This window comes from Mesitornis unicolor, unplaced genomic scaffold (genome assembly GCF_000695765.1).
Source record: "Mesitornis unicolor isolate BGI_N332 unplaced genomic scaffold, ASM69576v1 scaffold23168, whole genome shotgun sequence".
Lineage (NCBI taxonomy): Eukaryota > Metazoa > Chordata > Aves > Mesitornithiformes > Mesitornithidae > Mesitornis > Mesitornis unicolor.
This window is the reverse complement of record NW_010200175.1, coordinates 3864-25062: the sequence shown is the minus strand read 5'-3', so window position 1 is coordinate 25062 and position 21199 is coordinate 3864. Positions and strand designations below refer to the sequence as shown.

The following is a 21199-nucleotide window of genomic DNA, read 5'->3' as shown; positions in this document are numbered from 1 at the left end:
ATCATGATCACTGATATTACCAGCCATCCTACCAATATGTTAAGATTTTACAATCTGCTTGGGAGGGAACAGCTAAGTCTTTGTGCCCATTCAGGCATCACCAAGAAGCACATCTCTTAGAAATTTACTGAACAATCTGAATTGGAGTGACATTACTTATTTACTTCACAAAGACCACTGAAACTATCAAGTATCAAGGGAATTCCACGCCCCAGAGACAGCACATTTCAAATAATCAGTTTTCTAAGACACCTATATATGAAGGTAAGGTTGCCACATTTTGTAGTCTCATCAACATGAGATAAAAATTGATTTACCAAGGAAAGCCAAAATTTGCCTGGTGCTGAATAAAACCCACAGAGAATGGGACTGGGCTCCTCTGGTATGTAGAGAGATGGCAATGGTTCCTCTTCTTCACCTTCTTCTTCTTCTTCTGTCTTCATTCCCATCTCCTGTTGCTGCTTTATCTGTTCAAGCTTTGCTTTCTCCTTCTCCTGCTTTTTTTCCTCCCTCGCTGCAATCTCCTCTTCCAACTATTACATCAAGCAGAGAAACAGAGACATGAAACCAAGGCACCCCACACATTACTGACTGAAGGAGTCTCATAAATGAAATCCAAGGTGGTCCTGTGGTCCTGGCATTATATATACAGAATATCTAAAGTAATCTCTTTTCTGTCAACTAAGCAAAGATAAACCAGACTTCATGAGAGCCTCCAGTGGAATGCCCCAATTTCCCTCTTCCAAAGTATTTTAACTCATGGTTCTTTGAAACAGAAACCATTCTGCATGACAAACAGACTTCAGTGTTTCCTTAGAGAGATTATTCACAATGTTAAGCAATATTAGCATACCACTTCTGCATAACTCCTAAGCCCTGTCCTCTGCCTGCCCAGGAGAAAGAAATGCACTGGAAAGCTGAACTCAAGTTGCTGAGTTTCAATGCTGTAATGGACTTTACTTCTTCTGAACAATGAAGGGAAGACATTTGCAGATTTATAAAACCTCTAAACCCCCCTTTCCATTTGAGCTGACTTTAGCATAAATAAATATCTAACATTCTCTAGAACAGGATCTTCCTAAGAAGACACTAGATAGTAAATCATAGAGAAAGGTCTGGAAAGGATCTCAAAAGACCATTCTTTTGCCCAAAAGCAGAATCAGCTAAACATTAAATATTATCAGCTGATGCTTGTCTGATCTACCCTTTAAAAATCTCCTGCTATGTGGATTCTACAGCCTATGCAAACTACTTCAGTGCTTCACTACCCTTACTATTAGAAATCTTTCCTTACATCTCATCTAAAACATCATTGTTGCAACTTATTAATTACTGACCTATTCCCAGAGGAAAAAGAGAACAATTAAAATTATCTCTCTGTAGAAACCTTTCCTACTTTAAAAGATTAATAGTGTCTCTAAACAATACTTTCTTTTGACTGAAAAAGCACAAACAAAACAGAACTCCATACAAATTCTTTCAATCTTTCCTTACGTATGTGTGCTAGCTTTGTGATCATTCTTATGGTTCTTCCTGTGAGAAAACTACCATGAAATCTTTCTCCTGAATGCTGACTTCCTCCTAGTTTTAAGAAGTGATGAACCTGACATTCAGTAATGCACCACTCAGAAGACAAAAGCGGTTAACAGAGAAAGCAGAGAAGTCACAGGTTAAGAAACCAGAGGCCGTTGGAGTGTGATAGATAGAACAGGGGACTAAGAGCCTGTTCACTGGAGATCTGTTCCTGAACCTTACACCAGCTTGCTTTTTAATTTCACAAAATTAACTACAGCTGAGAGCTCTTTTCCTTTTGTCCCGCATATCTTCTAAAATGCTAGTTCTCAGTCAGAAATAAAAAACATACCTTTAAAGTTATTACAACATTTTAAAAAATCATAAATATACAACTGCTAAAAGAAAAAAAAAGTTTCATTTTTGCTTTCAAGTGACCACGAGTGTTTTATGACTGTTCAAAGGAATTTCCTACAGGGCTAACATCAACCACAAGGAATATAGCTTTTCTGAAAACTACCAAAATGAAAATATTTTAAGAACTAATGTGCTATACTACCTTTCACTATTGCTATGTTGTAATTCTAATCAAAACGCACGTCATACTTTCAGTGTGCTGCATGTTTTATTCAAATGAACAAGGAAGTTGTAATTTCAAATTTTGTAACTCAGCCACAAATGCACTCAATTTGACCTTCCCCTTCAAGAAGCTCAGCAAAAATCCTAGAATACAATATAGGGATTAGAAATGGTTTTGGGCAGTTTTATCCTCTAGCACATGAAGAACATGCGATTCTTCCACAGCAGAGTTCTTTACCTTGATATGGGATTTAATACTACAAAAATGGAAGTACTGCATCGGCCGGTTTTTTATTTGATAGTTGGATGCTGTATCTTGTTCCTCAGCAAGAGGGGCAGGAACCTGGACAGCAAAGCCATTCTCACAAAGGATGAGCAGCATACTCTTCACCTGTACAAAACCACAAAAAAAAACCACAAGTACAGGACAGATGTATACATGGAACTGAAAGAAATGGGAAAAAGTTAGTCAGAAGATGCATAGGCACAAAGTCAAGATCCAGCCAGAAGGCATTAAATCTAACTGTTCTTATTTGAATGGACACTTTTAAATGGACATCAGAACTCGGTGAGCTTCGTTTATACTATGTATCCTACGCAAATCTAAGGAATTGAAGAAGTTCTTGCCATATACAAAACAGCTATCATTCTGACACTGTCTAGCTTGCAAGCAGCATGATGATAGTCTGGAAGTTTGGTTAAATTAAAGGATGGATCTGACCCAAAAGTTAGGAGCTGAGGTTTTGTTTTGATAATTGCTTTAAAGTTCATACAGTTCTATACTAATAAATCACTTACATCTTTAAATCTGGGCTCAGAATCTTGCTAAATGTTATTTAGCTTTGAGGCTTTTTGTTCTTTGCTGGTACCTGCCAGGTCCTCTAAAATGCAAAGTTAGGAAAAACAGGCAAGGCGAGGGTAATAATTATTTAGTGTTTTGAGATGTTAAAAGGGAAATCTGTATTTAGTTTCTATTTTTGTAAGCTATCTGGAGAATAGAGAAAGGCTTGTTTTATCTGACCCATCACTAAAAATGTGTAAAGAGGCCATATTAGAGTTGCTATGGAAACCTTAACTAGAAATGATATGGGGTTTGTGTCTATAGATTCAGAGCCTTACAGATGACACCAAGCTGGGTGGTGCAGTTGACACACTAGAAGGCAGGGATGCCATCCAGAGGGACCTGGACAGGCTGGAGAGGCAGGCCCATGCCAACATCATGAGTTCAACAAGGCCAAGTGCAAGGTCCTGCACCTGGGTCAGGGCAATCCCAAGCACAAATATAGGCTGGGCAGAGAATAACTCGAGAGCAGCCCTGAAGAGAAGGACTTGGGCGTGTCAGTCAATGAAAAACTCAACATGAGCCAGCAATGTGCATTTCCAGCTCAGAAGGCCAACCGCATCCTGGGCTGCATCAAAAGAAGTGTGGCCAGCAGGGCAAGGGAGGTGATTCTGCCCCTCTACTCTGCTCTCCTGAGACCCCACCTGAAGTACTGCATCCAGTTCTGGGACCCCAACAGAAGAAGGACATCAAGCTGTTGGAGCAGGTCCAGAGGAAGGCCACGAAGATTATCAAAGGGCTGGAGCACCTCCCCTACAAGGACCAGCTGAGAGAGTTGTGGCTGTTCAGCCTGGAGAAGAAAAGGCTCCAGAGGGACCTTATTGCTGACTTCCAGTACCTCAAGGGGGCCTACAGGAAAGCTGGGGAGGGACTGTTTACAAAGGTAGGTAGCACTAGAATGAGGGGGAATTGTTTTAAACTGGAAGAGGGTAGATTTAGACTACATATTAGGAAGAAATTCTTTATGGTGAGGGTGGTGAGACACTGGCACAGGCTGCCCAGGGAAGTGGCGGGTGGCCCCTCCCTGGAAGTGTTTAAAGCAAGGTTGGACAGGGCTTTGGGCAACCTGCTCTAGTGGGAGGTATGGTTGGACTGGATGATGTTTAAGATCCCTTCCAACCCAAATCATTCTGTGATTCTACGAAATGAATTCCTTAAATGTCTAGTACCTAACCACCAAGGTAGTTTTTCTGAAGAGAAAAAAAAGTAGTATAACACTCATAATGCTTGTACTATGCTTAGGAAGTTTTCACATCTAGCAGTGGAGATCTGATATTGGTTGACAAAATTACTGAGAGAGAATCCAACATATCAAAGACATGCTTTTTTAGTAAGTAGGAGTACCTTGTACTCAAGGAAAGGACTCAAAATGCAGCTGTCAAATCAAGGTCTGTCATATCTGCAGTACGATAGAGTTCATACCAGCAAGAGTTCTTTTGCCAACACAGTTTTTATCAGTTCCAGTGAACAAATATAATGAACAGCCTCTCTCTAAATGAGAAGACTGGACCAATCAAAATTTCAGATGTTACTCTAACCCTATAATACTTCTAAAATATGAGCAAGAATCTGTTTGAATATGTCATTGACACACTTCAAACACAAAATGTTAATTCCAAGAAGAACCCAAAAGCTTTCTTAATGTAGTTCGAAAAATTCTGCAAAAGCTTGTTTTAATATGGGCAAGAGGCACAGGCAATATTGCTCAAATAACTCTTTTACCAAAGACGGCTAAGAGTTTCAAAAGCTAAGGCACAGGCTTGTTTCTTCAAGGCAGGAACTCAAAAAGCTGAATTAAATTTTTGTGGTTTGCATATGTTTCTGCTCTTTTTTTATCCAAAGTCCAAAATATGTCCAAAATGACTGAACCAGGGATACAGCTACACAGAACCTGTCATTCTGAAGCAGCATGAAGAACAAAATAACAAAACATCTTTTGTGTTGTCTGTAGAGAACATGGCCAGGGTCATGAATCTCCATCTATTTCATTGGAAGTTATTTTCAAAATGACAATTTAACATTGTAGGGAGGGAAAGAAAACAGATATACATTACTCACATGAGAAGGTGGAGACCACTGTAATGCCTGCACAGGCCCAGGGACACAAATAAATCCAATTGGCTCATATTTATCTTCAACAGCAAAGAAGAACACAGTTTTGTCTTTACTCTGAGAAAAAAACCCAAAAAACAAAGAAAGATGATGACTGACTAAAAGCCAGCCAAAAACCAAAAGACTGTAAGTTCTTTATGACATAAACACATATTTCTAATGTGTTCTGAGTTGACAGGGGGACTTATAAGTGCCTTGGAACTTAGAACTGGATTTCCATGATGACTACAGGGAGGAAATAAAAATCCTGCCCACCTTGCTCCAGGGCTTTGGGTGCATCTATAGCCTTTAATTGCCCTGATGCAAATGCCCTCGCCTGGCATTGCCAGTCATATGCTTTCTGTCCTTTGCCCCAGGAGACCCTTTAAAGCTCAGGCCTGATCTTTCAGATAAGACAACACAGGCCGATTTCCCCAGATAACAAGAAAATCCAGAACTGGTGCACAACATGATCCATGACAGCTTAAATCCTGCATTAAGTGACATGCATGGTGATTCAGCTCAAGAAATACCTAACTGCAAATGCACTGATCGTGGCTGAACGCTAGCTACAGACAGACCACATTGACTGGAAATAATCTGAAAGACTATCAGGCACACTGACAAACCAACTGGTCGATCCTGCTGTAAGACCAAGCAGTGCTGGGTAGCAGCTGGAGAGCTGCCAAGGTGGTGTACAAACAGACTTGCTTTTACTAATTCCAAGATACCACTAAACTAATTCCAAAATGAACCAAATCCAACTTTAAGGAGGATTACAGTATTCACACTATACAGTCCAGTAATTCACAAAATTAATTGTATGAATTGCATGGTTGCTTTCCTTCAGAAAACAAATGTGAGTGCAAACAGATTCTTCTCTTCCTCCAGCACTGCAAAGAACTACAAAAAGTGATCAGCTGCAGAATCAGAAGTATATCTGTTGTCAATAAATGACCTTTATCTTATCTCTTTAAATAATCTCTGCATTTGTGGCTTAATAAAAACATCCAAAAGAAGTGGTACATACCCCTGTGGCAAGCACATCTCCACTTCGTTCATATGCCAAGGCTGTAACTGCAGTAGAATGAGGTTTGAAAGCGTGTTTCAGATTTATCTCTGCGTTCATTTTGGCCTGTCCTGCAAGAATGGGCAGTCCTTTAGGATCATAAACTTCAATTATGTGGACAACGCCATCTTCAAAGCCCACAGCAATGAGACCTCCTTTAGAGTTTACCTTTGAGTAGAAGAATGAAGAAAAAAAGCACAGTGTACATCTGAGAGCTTAGAATAAGAAAATGTATGGCACATGCTCTTGTATTAACCTGTCACTCACCTTACATGGAAATGTTGCTAAAGCACAAAGAATGTTTTACACATAGGAAATGTTGATTATTCTCTCCAATTCGCTACTGTAAAAGGTAGGACTGGGGGATATTTTTTGTTTGGATTGTTGGGGTTTTTTACTGATAATATGCCACTGAGACTGGAAACGTTAATGAGGATGTGGTTGTAACGCCTGAGGAATATACTGATATACAAATACATCAGTAGCTTCTTAAGGAGAGGAGATGGATTTCAAAAGAATAATTGTATTACCCTGAATATAATATTGGGCATCGAATGTGGGTATGAATGTGTGAGACGTGAGGGCACAGACTTGGGTCTGGCTGACTCCATGTCAAGTACAGTTGTCAACAGAGATAGCCACATGAGATGGAAAGAGGAGGCTATGGAGTCTTTACCTAGGCCCTGTAGGTAAGCCAATTGCTAACAATGCTTGAATTGTGAAAGAGAAGAGTTAGCAGAAGCAGGACTGTTTTAGCTGGATCTAGCTGGACTTGCAGATTTAGCTGACATTAGCCATACATGGTAGTGTCTTGAAGTCATTTACAAGCTGAGCCAGCTCCAGACATGGCACGGATCAATATTAACGCACACCAGAAATGAGACCAGAAGAATTGCTGTGTGAAGAGATTAGGGTGAATGGATAAACTCTGTGAACAATAGGCAAGAGGATAATCTTAGGTATGAAAAAGTTTATTGTTCAGAAGGGAGCTGGGGGTAACTGTCTTCCCAGATAATGATCTGGGGAGATCAGTCTATGATGTGTTATTTTAAAAAGCCTCTCTGTAACAGGAAGATTTACAATACAATTGCTCAGTAAATGGTCAAGAGGAGCCGCTCATGGACCTCAAATTTATGGCCTTTCCTAATGTAGCCCAGGATGCTCATGGACTTCTTTGGTGGCCTGTGGTCAGCTTGGTGTCCCAAGATCATTCTCTGCAGAACTGCTTTCCAGCTGGTGGAACCCCAGGTGGTACTGATGCCTGGAACTATTCCTACCCAGATGCAAGACTTCACATTTTCCCTTGCTGAATTTCATGAGATTCTCCTCAGCCCGATTCTCCTCAGCCCATTTCTCCAGTCTATCTAGATTCTCCTGAAGAGCACAGCCCTCTAGAATACCAGCCACTCCTCTCAGTTTTGTACCATCTGCAGACTTGCTGAGGGTGCACTCTGTTCCAGTGTCCAGGTAATTAATGAAGAATAATGACCCCTAGGGCACACAGCTAGAGACCTGCCTCTAACTAGACTTTGTGCTGCTGATCACTACCCCCTGGGGCTTAGCCATTTAGGCAGTTTAAAATTCATGTCACTGTTCACTTATCTAACCTGTATGATGCTAGCTTGCCTATGAGGATATTATGGTATACAGATGGTTTGAAGTATGTTGGATGACATTTTCTTAGATTAACAGCACAGATTTTCAAATACATTCGAGCACCTTAAGCTATGCGTATGTCTTTAATGGGATTTTAAATGCAGCTAGATAGAGTAAGTACCCTTGGTTTTTCAGATTATGTTTAGTACCAACTTTTGTAAAACTGAACTGAGTCAGTTTTATAATGCTGTACAATTTACTCTGGAAATCAGCTTACCTTTTGAATGTATAGGTCTTGACCTAACAGCATTCCTGAAAGTCTGCATGGCCAGAATTACAGTTATAAGAGCACTGTCCTAGCATTACTCTTGTCTTGGAAATTCAAGCAAGCACTTTCCTCTCTAAATTTGCTTTTAATTAACCCACTAGGCTTGCTATGTTTCCTCAAGAACATAACTAGACACTATTTTAATTAAAATTAGCAAATATGTCTAAAAGTGATAGACTCCACACTCAACAAATGATCAGTTCTGGCAACAGCATTTTATGATTTATCTCCAAACGTTTGTGGATTGTCTGGGCTGTCATTTCAAAATGTGTTAACTAACTCATACTAATTGACAATTACTCTGCGTGGGCTACATAGAAGCTGTTAGCCTATAAACTATTTTCTGGGACTGCACACTGAGATCCGATTTTAAAATCTCAGAAAGACACAAAGTAGGATACCTGATAATCCACCGTAAAGTCAAACTGTACACGTATTGTATACATACACGGTGCTCCACAAATTTATCTATACATACTACTACAGTAAATTCCCCCATGGCCTAACAGTGACTTCTTTAAGGTCTTGTATGGTGAGCAACTTTCTTGATGATGGCAGGCTCATAAGGCCCTTATGAATTATTGTAAACACACTAGCCAAAACTCACAACACAAGGTGCCCACGTCAGTGCTGTTCCTCCTTGTTTAAACTTAATTTCACTCACTTGACTGTTGCTGATGAAATCATAGATACACACTGACCCTGTGTGGAAAGAAGACAATAAGAATTTCTTTCTTGCAACTTCACTAACATTTTAAGATTTATGGAGAAATGTTTCTTTATTTCAATTAAAACCTGGATAGAATGTTACTAATTTTTCTCCTTGAGTGTCAAACACCCGCCTGGAAAGACATGACTGATGGTTACAGAGAACCACAGCTAGTGTGGTGTTCATGAACAAAACATAAGCTTTTTTCGCTCTCTAACTTATAAGCTCCCAAGAGTTGTTGGGGCTGAGGATTGTAATAAGAAGTCCCATGCTGCTCACCATATGTAATTTTCAAGTAATCATAGAACTGTGGTGTTCTGTAAGGCAAATCTGTACTGACAACATAGGAAAAGATTATATGCTATGGAAAATGTTTAAATTGATGAAAATGGGAGATTGTCCAAAGAAAAGCCAATTTCACCAGAGGTGAAATTAACAGATTTGTAGACACACATATTGGTCTGCATAAAATTCCATTCCAGCTGGCATATATCCTAAGTGTCATTTGCTCAACTGGTAGGAGATTGTCTTCAGGCTAGAAGCGCATGTATGTTGTATAACACAGACAAATTACAAGATATTGTTGACAAGAATTGAGTTAAAGACCTTGTAGTATTTTCTGAGAAGTGTAAATGACAATTTTAATGTTCTGGCCAGTGGTTCTTCTTTCAAAGCATCATAACGCTAACTGTGAGAGGCCTAAATTGCAATATTTATGTAAGTTAAATAAATATGTCTGCAATTACATGTTAGTTCTTGTCGAGAGCATGATAGCTATTGCATTTTCTAAGAAAGCCACAAATATTAATATTCACAGTGATTTGCACAATGCTAGAGATGTATGTAATTCCTTACAAAACAAAAATTGCAACACTTATCGATCTGGAGCCTTGAATACAAGTGCTGTAATTCAAACCAAATGTCTCAGCATTTCAGCCATTTCTTCAGAATAAACAAAATCTTACAAAGTTTCCTACTGAACACTTCTTCTGGTAAAATCCCAGACTTCTAAAATAAAGCAGCCTTAATGCATTATTTCAAAATATTAACGACTTGTCTTCAGTATTAAAGAACTGATCCCAGGAATAACAATTGTCTGTGAAATGACTTTTCAAGAGCAAATACACAATTTCAGTTCAAAACAGAATAGTTCCACACCAAACATCATTGTTCTTTAAAAACAATAATTACAGTGGTATGAGAGGAAAGGAATAGTGTACTTACGGTCAAGAGCAGTGGTGGCCATGAGATACGTAACAGGGGAGACACTCATGGCCTCAATCCTTCCAGAGTGAAAGATACACAGGCACTCTGGATCACAAGTCTGCAGTGCAAAACAGAACAGAAATTCTGCTACATTCTTGAGCTGCACTTACGAGGTATTACCAGCCACACCTGTAGTGAACTTGAAAAATCTACACAGGTGCTGTTTGTGTGAACAAAATTCGGTATACATGAGGGATCTATATGCAATTTCTTTTTTTTTTTTGTGTTCATCCAAATATTCATAGGAAGGTCATGAGCAACATTATTGTAGGAACATTAGGTTTATTTAAAATTCCATAATTTTCTATCTGAAAATAAAGGATAATGCCTTTTGTTAATTGGTTTCAGGCTTGAAATTAATATTTTTAACAAACAGATGTTGCTTTGAAGGCAAAGAAAAAGCTCTCAAGCATAGAGTTTATGCTGCCTGGGAAACCATTTCACCCAAGGAATTCTAGGTTATACGTCTTTACAGCAATTTATTAGTTTTGCATTAGTTTATAGTACGCTTTGTACATCTTTCATTTACCATAAAATTCTTGGAACATATTTTTACCTGTTGCCACAGAACACAAAGGGATCCATGCAAAGGGATTGTTCCCATTTACTTTAATATGTTTGGGAGCAAAAATTAAATGCTTCCATTTTTACTGTGTCACCTCTTTCTCCATCAAAAACATTTCCAGTAATAACACTAGTTATCAGTAGGATAAAACACATGAAATGCATTTCACCTTCTCCTTGTTTTTCCTGGTTCTTTATGTCATTTAGAGACAACATTAATAACTCTTCCAAACACCCATCTAAATAGGATATATTAAACTAATATCCTTGAATTAATATCCTGCATCCATGCAACTTTTATTGCCAATTTATAAGGATAAAACACCTTTAAGGTACCTTGAATTTGGCAGACAAAATTCAGGAATCAAAAATCAATTTTTTTTATAATGCTGTACAATCATTATAATCAATAACATTACAAAAATATTTTTAAGGGTAATAAATCTATTTCAATGCTAAAATTTTCAACTGTGCAGCTTCGTAAAACACAAACTTAATTGCAGATGCATCCAGTATAGTTAGAGGAAGTTATTGCAAAGGAATTGAAGAAGTTCGAAGAAAGAAAAAGAAAACAAACCTACCAAATTTGAAAAAGTCAAATCAAGCTTCCAGATTGCTCCATTGCTATCCTGAAGAAATAAAAACAAGTATTGAATATTTTCAAACTCAATTTGGAAATAAAACTGCCCATGGTGACTCCTTAAAAATTCCTTAATGATTATTAAGAAAGTGAAATGACTGAATGTGGTGATGTTGGTCTGATCAGCCCTACCCATCAGTCCAGAATAACAGAAAATGGACAATACCTTTTGTCATTCTCCTATTCTTATGCAGTTCTGGCTCTGAAAGCCAGAACCTCACATCTTACCTTACACTAAAAATATAGCATAGCATAGCATAGCATAATAGACTAGACTAGACTAGACTAGAACAAAATAGTTCAGTTCAGTTCATTTGGAAGGGACCTAAAACATCTAGTCCAGCTGTCTGACCACTTCAGGACTGATCATAAGTTAAAGCATATTAATAAGAGCATTGTCCAAATGCCTCTTAAACACTGACAGGCTTGGGACATAGTCCACCTCTCTAGGAAGCCTGTTCTAGTGTTTGAAAGAAGGAGATTATTATATATATCTAAGATTGCATGTATATCCAGAAGATTGAATTCTACCAAAAAAACCCATACTGATTTGTAATGGACTCCTGCTGTTACTTAACATCACTTCTCTTATTCTGTGTTTATCCACAGAAATGTATGTACTTGAGTATACCTTACCTGAGCATACCAAATGGGCTGTCCGCAGTCATGAAGTTTTGACATGAAATTCAGACTGACTTTCCTGCCAACATGAAGTTCATTCATAGGCTCCACCTCCAGTAACCCTGTGTCATCCACAGAATCAGCAGCATCTATTGTCTCAAAGTTCCACACCTTCATGGAGTTGAAAGCATAACAAAATAAGGGTTTTTTAAAGGTCAGGTTATGTTTTCAAATATGATTAATATGGAAATTCAAAACTGTGAGAACCAGAGGAGTGTAGATTCTACAGATAAAGCATAAAACCTATCACATCTTCCTCACTGCTTTGAATGTAACCTAGAACGACGACAATCAGCAACTACTACCTGATACATTTGGGTGCAATGCAAAGTATATGTAAAAGTTCTTTGTCCAATTCTGAAACAGCATCAGCTTAAATTCAGCCCTGGCACTGGCAGAGCTGTACATGGATGGCAGCCTCAGAACTACAGAGAGTAAGTGATATCTGCCTATGCTGAGCACTGCTCACGCTGAGCAGCACATAAGAAAGAATGGGAAGAGTCTAACACACCCATGTTCTGCTCTGTGGGATAAGGACAAAACATCAGTTAGCATCCTTATAACCAAGCAAATTTTCCTAATGGGATAATGTCAATTTATAAAACGCAACCACAGGGTGTTTGAAACCCTCCACTAACTGTTGATAGTCTGGACCTTTCACACACCAGCAGAAGACAAGATCAAGCAGTTGTCTTCCCTTAAAGAACAGGCAAACAAGATTACAAAATCACTGATAATTGACAGGTGAGATCAGAAACTGGCAGTATGGGTCAGAAAACCATTTTAACCTTAATTTATAGAATTATATGTTAACTTCAGGATGCCAAATGTCTTTTCTTCTAATTGTTTCTTTATTTCAGCACAAGTATCTCTAAGATACTAGTTAATTTCTATGTCAGTTTAACATTAATAATCTGACCATTCAAATAAGTAGAAAAGTAATCTCAAATGTTGCCATAGTTTATCCTTTAAAATAACACCAAATGTATGAATAGGCCTGAAAATGGTAAAGATTAACCAAAACTATGGAAAAAAACAGTTAGATTGCAGCCAAAAACAAAGCTTTCAAAAAATCAATGAAAATTATTTTGATTTATAAGACTAAAAGGTGATTTAGCTACTACTATTAAATAGAGAATGTTGTGTAAAGACTATCTGATTCAAACATATACATTGTGGAGATAAGCTCTTATTCTGTTCGTTCTAAAAGTTTACCCTCAGAGAGCAACTGCACTGCAAAACTGCCTCCATAAATAAGCCTTGGTAAAGAAGATACATAACATTTACCAGTTGACCACAAATTTGCACACCTAAAGGCAGAGCAGAAGAAAAACTCACCCGAACGTAGCCATCTTTTCCAACAGTGACAAGTTCTCCTTCATCCAGAAGTAACTGGCTGACAGGGCCACTGTGACAAGGTTTTTGTCCAGCTCGACAGAGCTCTACTTTAATGAGGCCCTCTTCCCAAAGCAGAAAGTTGCCCCACTCAGTCCCTGAGATAACCTTCAATGCAAGTAAAGAGAAGAAGAACCTGCAATTAACCATGCAGAAATACTGGCAAGGATCTGGTTAACATTCGTGGCTTTCTTCCACAAAAGCATTAAACTGATAGCAATGTACATATATTTGCAATAGAAGGCGTAAAAGGTGAAAAGATCCAAATTTTTAGCAATGTAACATAATTTACATGTACTAAAATAGTTAAAAGATTTGGGCTAACGGTCTTTGAATTTTTTTACACTAATGTTTTCACTACCCAATTGAAGGAGCCTCAGCTCTAAGCCAACAGAGATCTTTTGTCTGGGAATTACAATACTAACCACACTTTTCAACTATTACAAAGCAAGCCAAGTTTTTGGCAAATTAATGCCAATATTAGCTTATCAGATAAATGTATTGAGGGTCTCATTCAAATCACTTTGAAGCAAATAGTAACTCTCCTACTTAAATCAGTAGACTTTATATCAAAACATGAGAGAGAACATGAAATCAATTAAACTTCTTACTTACCTTCCATCAGGCAGCTCCACATAACCTATAACGTCAGTCACTGCTGTTTTTCCAAACCTGCCCAAAGCTCCTTGTAACTTGAGACCAGTGAATGTGAGAGCCATCTTCCAGAACCTAAGTATAGAAAAACCATCCCTCTCTGAAAAAAGATTTCCTAAACATACTCTTCAGTTTCTCTCAGACGTTGTAATAATCTTACCAGGGATGCCTCTGAGGTAAGGACTGTTCATTTATTATTCTTTTTCATAGAAGACTTTGGGTATTTCTTTTTTAAATGAGATAATGAATTGTAACTACACAAACATTTCTCTACACTACCCCTAAGAAAAAGCTGGGAAAAGGATTTTGAATGGGCAGAATGAAGATTAAACTACTATTTAAAGTAAATAAGTGTAAAATAAATAGCTACATCTTTCCAGCTACAACCAATACTTGCAGTTAGGGATACCTATTTTACTCCTGCTGTCTTCAGTGTATGATGCTCAACTTTGTAAATCCAAGGGACTAAGGTCTTCACTGAATTTCATCCAAGGTACCACCATGGACGTGAGCTTGACTATAAAATCTCACTGAGCCAAAGGTTTTATCCTAGATCTTAATAGCTATTTCTAATTGATTACTATATTTTTAGCAGTATAAAACATAACTTTAAATTACTGCATTACAGAAAAAATAACATCTACTGCAATTAGGGATAGTTCACTGGGTATAACATTCAAGATGAGTGCTGGAAATTGGAATTTGAGACCACATTTGGGTGAAAGGACATGTTTATCATGTTTTAAAAGCTATGTCAGAGTTTACTGAGAGTATTTTAGCTCAAAAGAAAGTTTATAAAAGAGTTTTTGGCAGATTTCCATAAATAATTTATTTTAAACCACATTTGTTCTAGGTCTAAATAAACTATTTGCTATCTGAAACCTACCTTGCAACCAAACTATAGAGCAAATCTCAGATTTTGATCTGATACCTCTGTAAAATTCAAAGACACTTTAGATGTGTTATAATTTTAAAGGTATCATTTCTATTACTATAGCATGCAAGTCGTATCTTAAGTCTCTGCTGTATTAACATTGAACACTGGTTAAATACAGAAAACAAAACTGATCTCTGTCCCAAAAAGCTTAAAGTTGTGGTTTATTTTTTATTAGAAAAGAATCCATGAACTTAACAGAGAAAGGAGTGTATGGGAGCAAATCTTTTGTAAGGCTTCCTTGCAGACTTTTGGTGGAATCAGAGGGTTTCTGATCTATGATTTGGCAGCCAGTTCTAATGGCAGCCCAAAGAACAGATGAGTTCAATAAATCAAAGGTAGAAAGCCCAGAAGGCACAGGAAGCATATATGTTATGTTACCAGCTACAAGACATGTATATATAAAGACTTTTGATTAATTCTCCCCAGTGCTTGTTGAAATGACAAGACTGGAGCCAGTGGTACCAACATCCAACATCAAACATCACCCTTTTTGGATAGCAAAGGTGTTAAAAGACTTGGCTGACTGGCTGAAGGACTTGAATTTCCTCATTTGTGTAATTGTAATGGCCAGGTAAAATAGCCCACTGTTTGCTAAATGTTTGCTAATGATAAATTCCCGTTAGTATCTTCTACCTATCATGACTTCAGATGTGATATGTATTAATCCTAATCAGTAGACCTACCTGATGTGTCCTACTCCACAGGTAGTTAGTTGCTCTTCATTATCAGCAGAAAATGTGACCTTGTAAACATCCTGTGAGAAAGCTTTTGACCTCAACATAATCTTTTGTTGTTTCCAGTCCCAGATAGTCAGCATGTAGTCAGGGCTGCTCCCAACACTGGCCAGCAAAGTGCCAGCATGGTTGAAATCACCAAAAACATAGGCTTCTTCTGTTCCATCTGAAGAAACATACAAGCCCCCAGTACACACACACACGAAAGAGGAAGGAACAATAGGAAAATCTACTTAGAAGGAGCTCAACTTTCACTGCAATTATTTTTTTCTCTAGATAATAGCTCTCAGTTGGCTACTTCTACTCAATAAACATTTCCTCCCATGCAATAATGAAAAAACTTGAAACCAGTGGTTTCTATTTTGCTGTGAAAGGCCAAAAGGTTTTATTTGCTTCTAAACTTAAAGTGACTCACTTTTTCATCTGCTGGGATATATAAACACTGGCCCATTTGTGTAAAATGAAGATAGAACTTTTTACACTACCTCACAGTATTCTGTAGGGTCTCAGTGAAGGATAATCATAGATGATGAGGTTTGGCTTCTTTCCTTTTTCTCCTGCTGCAAAGTACTGCTTAGTAGGGTGTGCCTTGAAAAAGCAAAAGTCTCTTTGCATGCTGTAATGACACCTTTGTCTCTATTCTGCCTGTTATTGAGTTATTGAATTCACTCATTCATTAGCCAAAAGATATTGCCATAAATACTAGATTGCATTTTTCTGTGCATTTACTCGGAACAACTGCCAGTCTATTGCTCCATATCAGAATGAAGCCACTATGCACACAAAATGGTGAAACCATTATGCACACAAAATGGTAAATTGCACAAATAATGCAGAAACATGACAAACTGAAATAATTTGCTTTATTATGCATTCCTTTACTATTCCTACCTTAATAAACCCAGTAGCTGATCTTTCCATAGCAACATTTGTGTCAGCAGCCACCTATTTCAGCAGACAGCTGCAGAAAAGCCATCCTGAATAACATTGTTCCGAAGTCATAAAGATTTACCATGATAACCCAGAAAAGGCTGCTTACAGTGGAGCAGAACAGTCTGAGTATGGTATTCTGAAAGTCTTGCTCACATAGAATAAAACTGAGAGATGACAGAGTCATTCACAGAGTAAGGTGCTTCAAATCCAGAGATAGCATTTGAAAGTCCAAGATCTTTGTGAGGGTTTACTAGAGTGAAACCAGATTTTTTTTCTCTTCATTTACCTAGAAAATTGATTTCTAAATTTTAATTGCAAGCAAAACACTATACTAGTATCAGCTGTGACTAGGGGAGATGGACTGTTCAAAAAGAAATGCTTATATGAGCCAAAATATTTAAATAAGAATGCAATAGTGCTAAAAATTAATCCTAGCTGGCACTTGTCAGTCCTTTAAGGTACCTGAACCTGGGACTCTAGGTATGTAGACATTTGTCCTTTATTTAGATACACTGTCCTTGAATCACTACTATACTTTCTTATGGATATGCATTTGCAGCTGTAGAAATCTCCCATCAGCAACCAAGCAAACATTTCACGTCTGTGACTAACATCCTAAAACAAGAGACAAAATCCATACCGTGATAAACCCAATTCCACCACCACTGCTGCTCCGGAGATAACTCTGAGACTTAGTTTTCAGGTCTAGGAGCACCACCTGGTTGCCTGCTATATACAGCAGTGTTTGTCTATCCATCATCATCATCAGGTTTACACTTCTGGTGCAGTCATATCCAAAAGAATGTCTGGGAACAGTTCGATATGGAAAAGGTTTGACACTGACTTTCTTGAAAAGTTTACTAAGTGGATAGAAATGCTTATATCAAAACTGAAATATCAATACAGAAACTGGTAACTAAAAGCTTGACAGTAGAAGATAGTTTTGTTCTGTATACAGTGAAGTTAAAATATATCAAGCATCTATAACTGAGGGAAAGGCACAAGTGAAGACCTTCTAAAGTTCATATCCCATTCTTCCATCTCCACTACAGGGCACACCTCTTGCTTCTGCTGGATTCTTTGGTGCTGCAAGGGATTAATATTCTATCGATGTCCTCTTTTCAAACAAAATGTGTGCATCAGATTACTGGGAACCGTTCTACAGAAAGAACAAGCCATGGAAGCACTCAAGGTCACTTCTTAAATGTTCACAGGCACTCTACATACAATGTAGAGTCTTCAACAGCAACTTGACTGTGCAGAGAAAAACACCAGCACAAGTGAAAGTCACGTAACTTATCCTACTTGACTCTACCTAGCAAAGGACTTACTGCAGCTCTTAATTGATGGTCATCACTTCCTTCATTCTACCAGTTTAGATCTTCTGAGCACCAGGCTACAAATCTACCTGATTTCTTCCCCACTTCTGCCTTAACAGTTCTGTGAGGTACACAGCTGCTTTTCTCCTGCCCCCACCTCAGTTTCTTGGGAAACACCATTGTGGCTACACAAAAAGGGAGGGCCATGGTATAGTTCTACAACAGTACTTATTACAGTAAGCATTATGCCCAGTAAGAAGTGTTTATTAGGTCAAGACAATGTTTAAGATTAAATTCACACAGAACCGTAACTGGTGAGGAATCTTATCTGTGTCTCGACAAAAGATATCCCACTAAGGCCAGAGGCTACTCCAAATTAGGCAAGTACAATTTAAGAACATATATTAAATATCCTTAGCTTTAAATTTGCACAGCCTCAACAGAAAGGATACTTAAGAGTAAGAAGGTTAATTGGTATCCCACAGCCTTCAGTGACAAATGGCCGTGAACATATATCTTCATAGTTATAGAAGAAAGTTTCTGAGATTTTCTTTTCTACGTTCTCAGGCTGTTTTTGTTCTTCCAAAATATTATCTTGCTCTTCTGAATCATCTTCTGCATCTGAGAAGTGGGAACATAAAGGAAATTTATATTCACCATAAATTTCAGGCTCCTTGCTCATATTTGCACCTAACTGCAAAAGGAAAGGATTCACACATTCCTTGTCTCCTTCAACAGAGTAATAGGCACTCTGTAGCTCAAAACAGGGGTACCATTTCTTAGTAACAACTTGTCCTGGAACAGTCTGTAATAAGTGCTCCCTCAGGCTTTTAAAAACTTTACTATGAGTATTCAAAACTGAAGAATTTAAAGAAGAAAAATTCTGAGAGTGCTTTAAAAACATTGCTTTTAAAACTCAAGATCTACTAAGGTAGTTCAGTTCAGCTTTGCTTGGTGTTTAGGGCTCAGCTTTAGAAACCAAACAAAGTTTAAAGTGTCTCTTTTCAGTAGCTATTGAATGCACACCGTTATACAAAACAATTAGTAAAAACACATACAACAGACCACCATAAGACAACATTGTCCTCAAAAAGGCATACTGCTAATGTGTGACCCAGTGTAGTTCTTTGCTGGACTGCAATGCAGAATACTGTCAATTTGACTTCCAACTAGTCATAAGCCCTTGTTAAAAGTACTTTTCCGTTTGATGCTTCAGATCAAATCCCCATTACTTATTCTGTAAGCTTTCCACACTATCTTGAGTTTTTTCTCTCCTAGGCATTCTGTGAAAAACAGAAAACAGAACTCCTCAAAGGAGTCAGAGACCAGCCATGGGAAAGAGCAAATTGAAGTACACAAGGTAAGCCAAGTGAAATGGAGCAGAGGAACTCAATAACTGTAACTTGGTGGCACTGGTCTGAGATGCTGTTCATAACAGCAACAGTGAAAAAGTGAACACTAGAAAGTAGTGGGGTTTTTAAGTTCGTGCCAACATCTCAGTGGAAAGCAGTACTCACCAATGCTCTCGGCGTCTGATTCCACTTTCTCCAATTCTTCCTCCTGTTTCTCTGGAGTTGGTGATTCCTTTGGAAGATTAGTTTTGCCTTTCTCTGCAAAGGACAATTGGGATTACTCTCTTAGTATGAAATCCTTTCACTTATTTGCTCACATCTGCCATGTTAAAAAAATATTATGTAGTAGTAAAAAAAAAACTCCCTTCTGTCCAACAATGTTGTTTAGCATTAAGTGTAGGGAGAAGTTTGCTTTCAAACAAACATATTTCAAGACTTAGAGGAAGGAAAGATATACATGCTACATCAGGAAGAATGTACGATATGAAGGTCAAACAAATGCCAAAAGTAATGCACCAATATAAGCATCAAAAATCCTTCCAAATTTCCACAGGACACTCACTAGTGGATTTTATTATCCATGCTATCCAGATCTAGTGTGTTAGATGTGTATCAGATGCAGAACATCTGATATAGACACTGGACAGGTATTTCAAGATAAAAAAGGTGTTAAAAAGAGAAATACAGGTCTCTGACTGAAAGAGACTGAAAGAGTTAACAAACTGATTGCAGTACTAGCTAGAGAGACAGGTCTAAGCAGCAAAAATTTTCAGGGTGATATTTGATTTATTTAATTCAAGTGTAACATAAGCAGCAAAAATTTTCAGGGTAGAGACTTTGTGGGCTGAGGAACAGCAGGAACTGCTGGTGGTCAGCCCAGTGGTCAGCCCAGAACTTCACTGGAAGGGGTCATCTTTGACCAGAGTCAAAATGAAACTTCGCAACACCACAAGCAGCAACTGAAGACAAACACTAGAGAGGGGTGAGTGGTGGGAGAAGCCAGAAGCTACTGTATGTTCATTGTTGAAATCACTGTATAATGGCCAGAAATACTCATGGACACCACGCTGATCTGCCTGTGCACCTTCTGCTGACTTCTCATCGGCTCCCTCCTGTTCACTTGGTAAAGATGACATGTCCTCTTTACCTGATAGCGGTAACAAGGAACTTTTAGTATTTTTGCCTTCATCTGCCATTTACACCATTTTCATTTGGAGATTCCCAAAAGTAATATCTGTGTTCTGCCTGTACACTACACCTATGGATAACCCAAAGATATGTCCCACTTTATAGGGTGAATTAATTGGTTCAGGTTTTAGGACTCCAGGCTCTGTGTACTTTGCTATAGAAAGACTTTCATCTAAATATTGTGTAACAGGGGAAGCTGGCGACTGATTTAAATGCTTTGGGCTTCTCTTCAATATGCTGGGGAGAAATTTGTTTTTGAGACAACAAGGCTATGCCTCCACCTTTCTGGTGGAAAACATCAGGAGATCGACATACTAAGATCATCAAATATCTTGAATGAAGAAGCAGGAGAGATGAATCTTCAAGAAAAAAGGACTTTCTTAAAAACATTCTATATTCATGGAAAACAAATCAATAAAATTAACACAATTTTAAAAAACGTTAAACAGCTTAACTAACACCCCTCAGCAATTTTTCGGCTTTCAGACTATCATTTTCAGAGTGCTACAATTTCAGGAATTACCACTGTCCTCTGGAACGGGAAAGATCCAAATTTTTTCATATAAAAACCAAATACATTGATCAAAAGTGCCTGAAAAAAGCAAAAAACACACTACCATTGTTCTTATTCTAAATTTGTTCTGCCTTTTTATTTCAAACATGGTCTCCACTTCCAAATAAAACCTTAAAATGAACATTGGCGCGATTTTGTGCAAAAATACTGTTGTACTACAGCTATAAAATACTATCAGAAATCAGAAAATTCAGAAGTTGAATGTAAAGAAACCTCAACATTCAGAATAACAATTAT

General features: G+C 38.0%; 1 protein-coding gene across 1 annotated transcript in view; it reads right to left on the bottom strand.

The window, feature by feature from the left end:
* The window catches only part of CFAP44 (cilia and flagella associated protein 44), a gene marked incomplete at its 3' end in the record, with an annotated part of 33577 nt that extends 13181 nt beyond the window's left edge, over positions 1–20396 (bottom strand). Inside the window, 16 exon segments of the mRNA XM_010189662.1 lie at positions 318–533; positions 2330–2482; positions 4991–5101; positions 6054–6260; positions 8624–8718; positions 9950–10049; positions 11137–11184; positions 11832–11987; positions 13215–13379; positions 13883–14000; positions 15546–15762; positions 16082–16184; positions 17170–17335; positions 18301–18469; positions 19366–19458; positions 20285–20396. Of these exon segments, the coding sequence (XP_010187964.1) occupies positions 318–533; positions 2330–2482; positions 4991–5101; positions 6054–6260; positions 8624–8718; positions 9950–10049; positions 11137–11184; positions 11832–11987; positions 13215–13379; positions 13883–14000; positions 15546–15762; positions 16082–16184; positions 17170–17335; positions 18301–18469; positions 19366–19458; positions 20285–20396 (2229 nt within the window).
* Between the last annotated feature and the right edge of the window lie 803 nt (positions 20397–21199).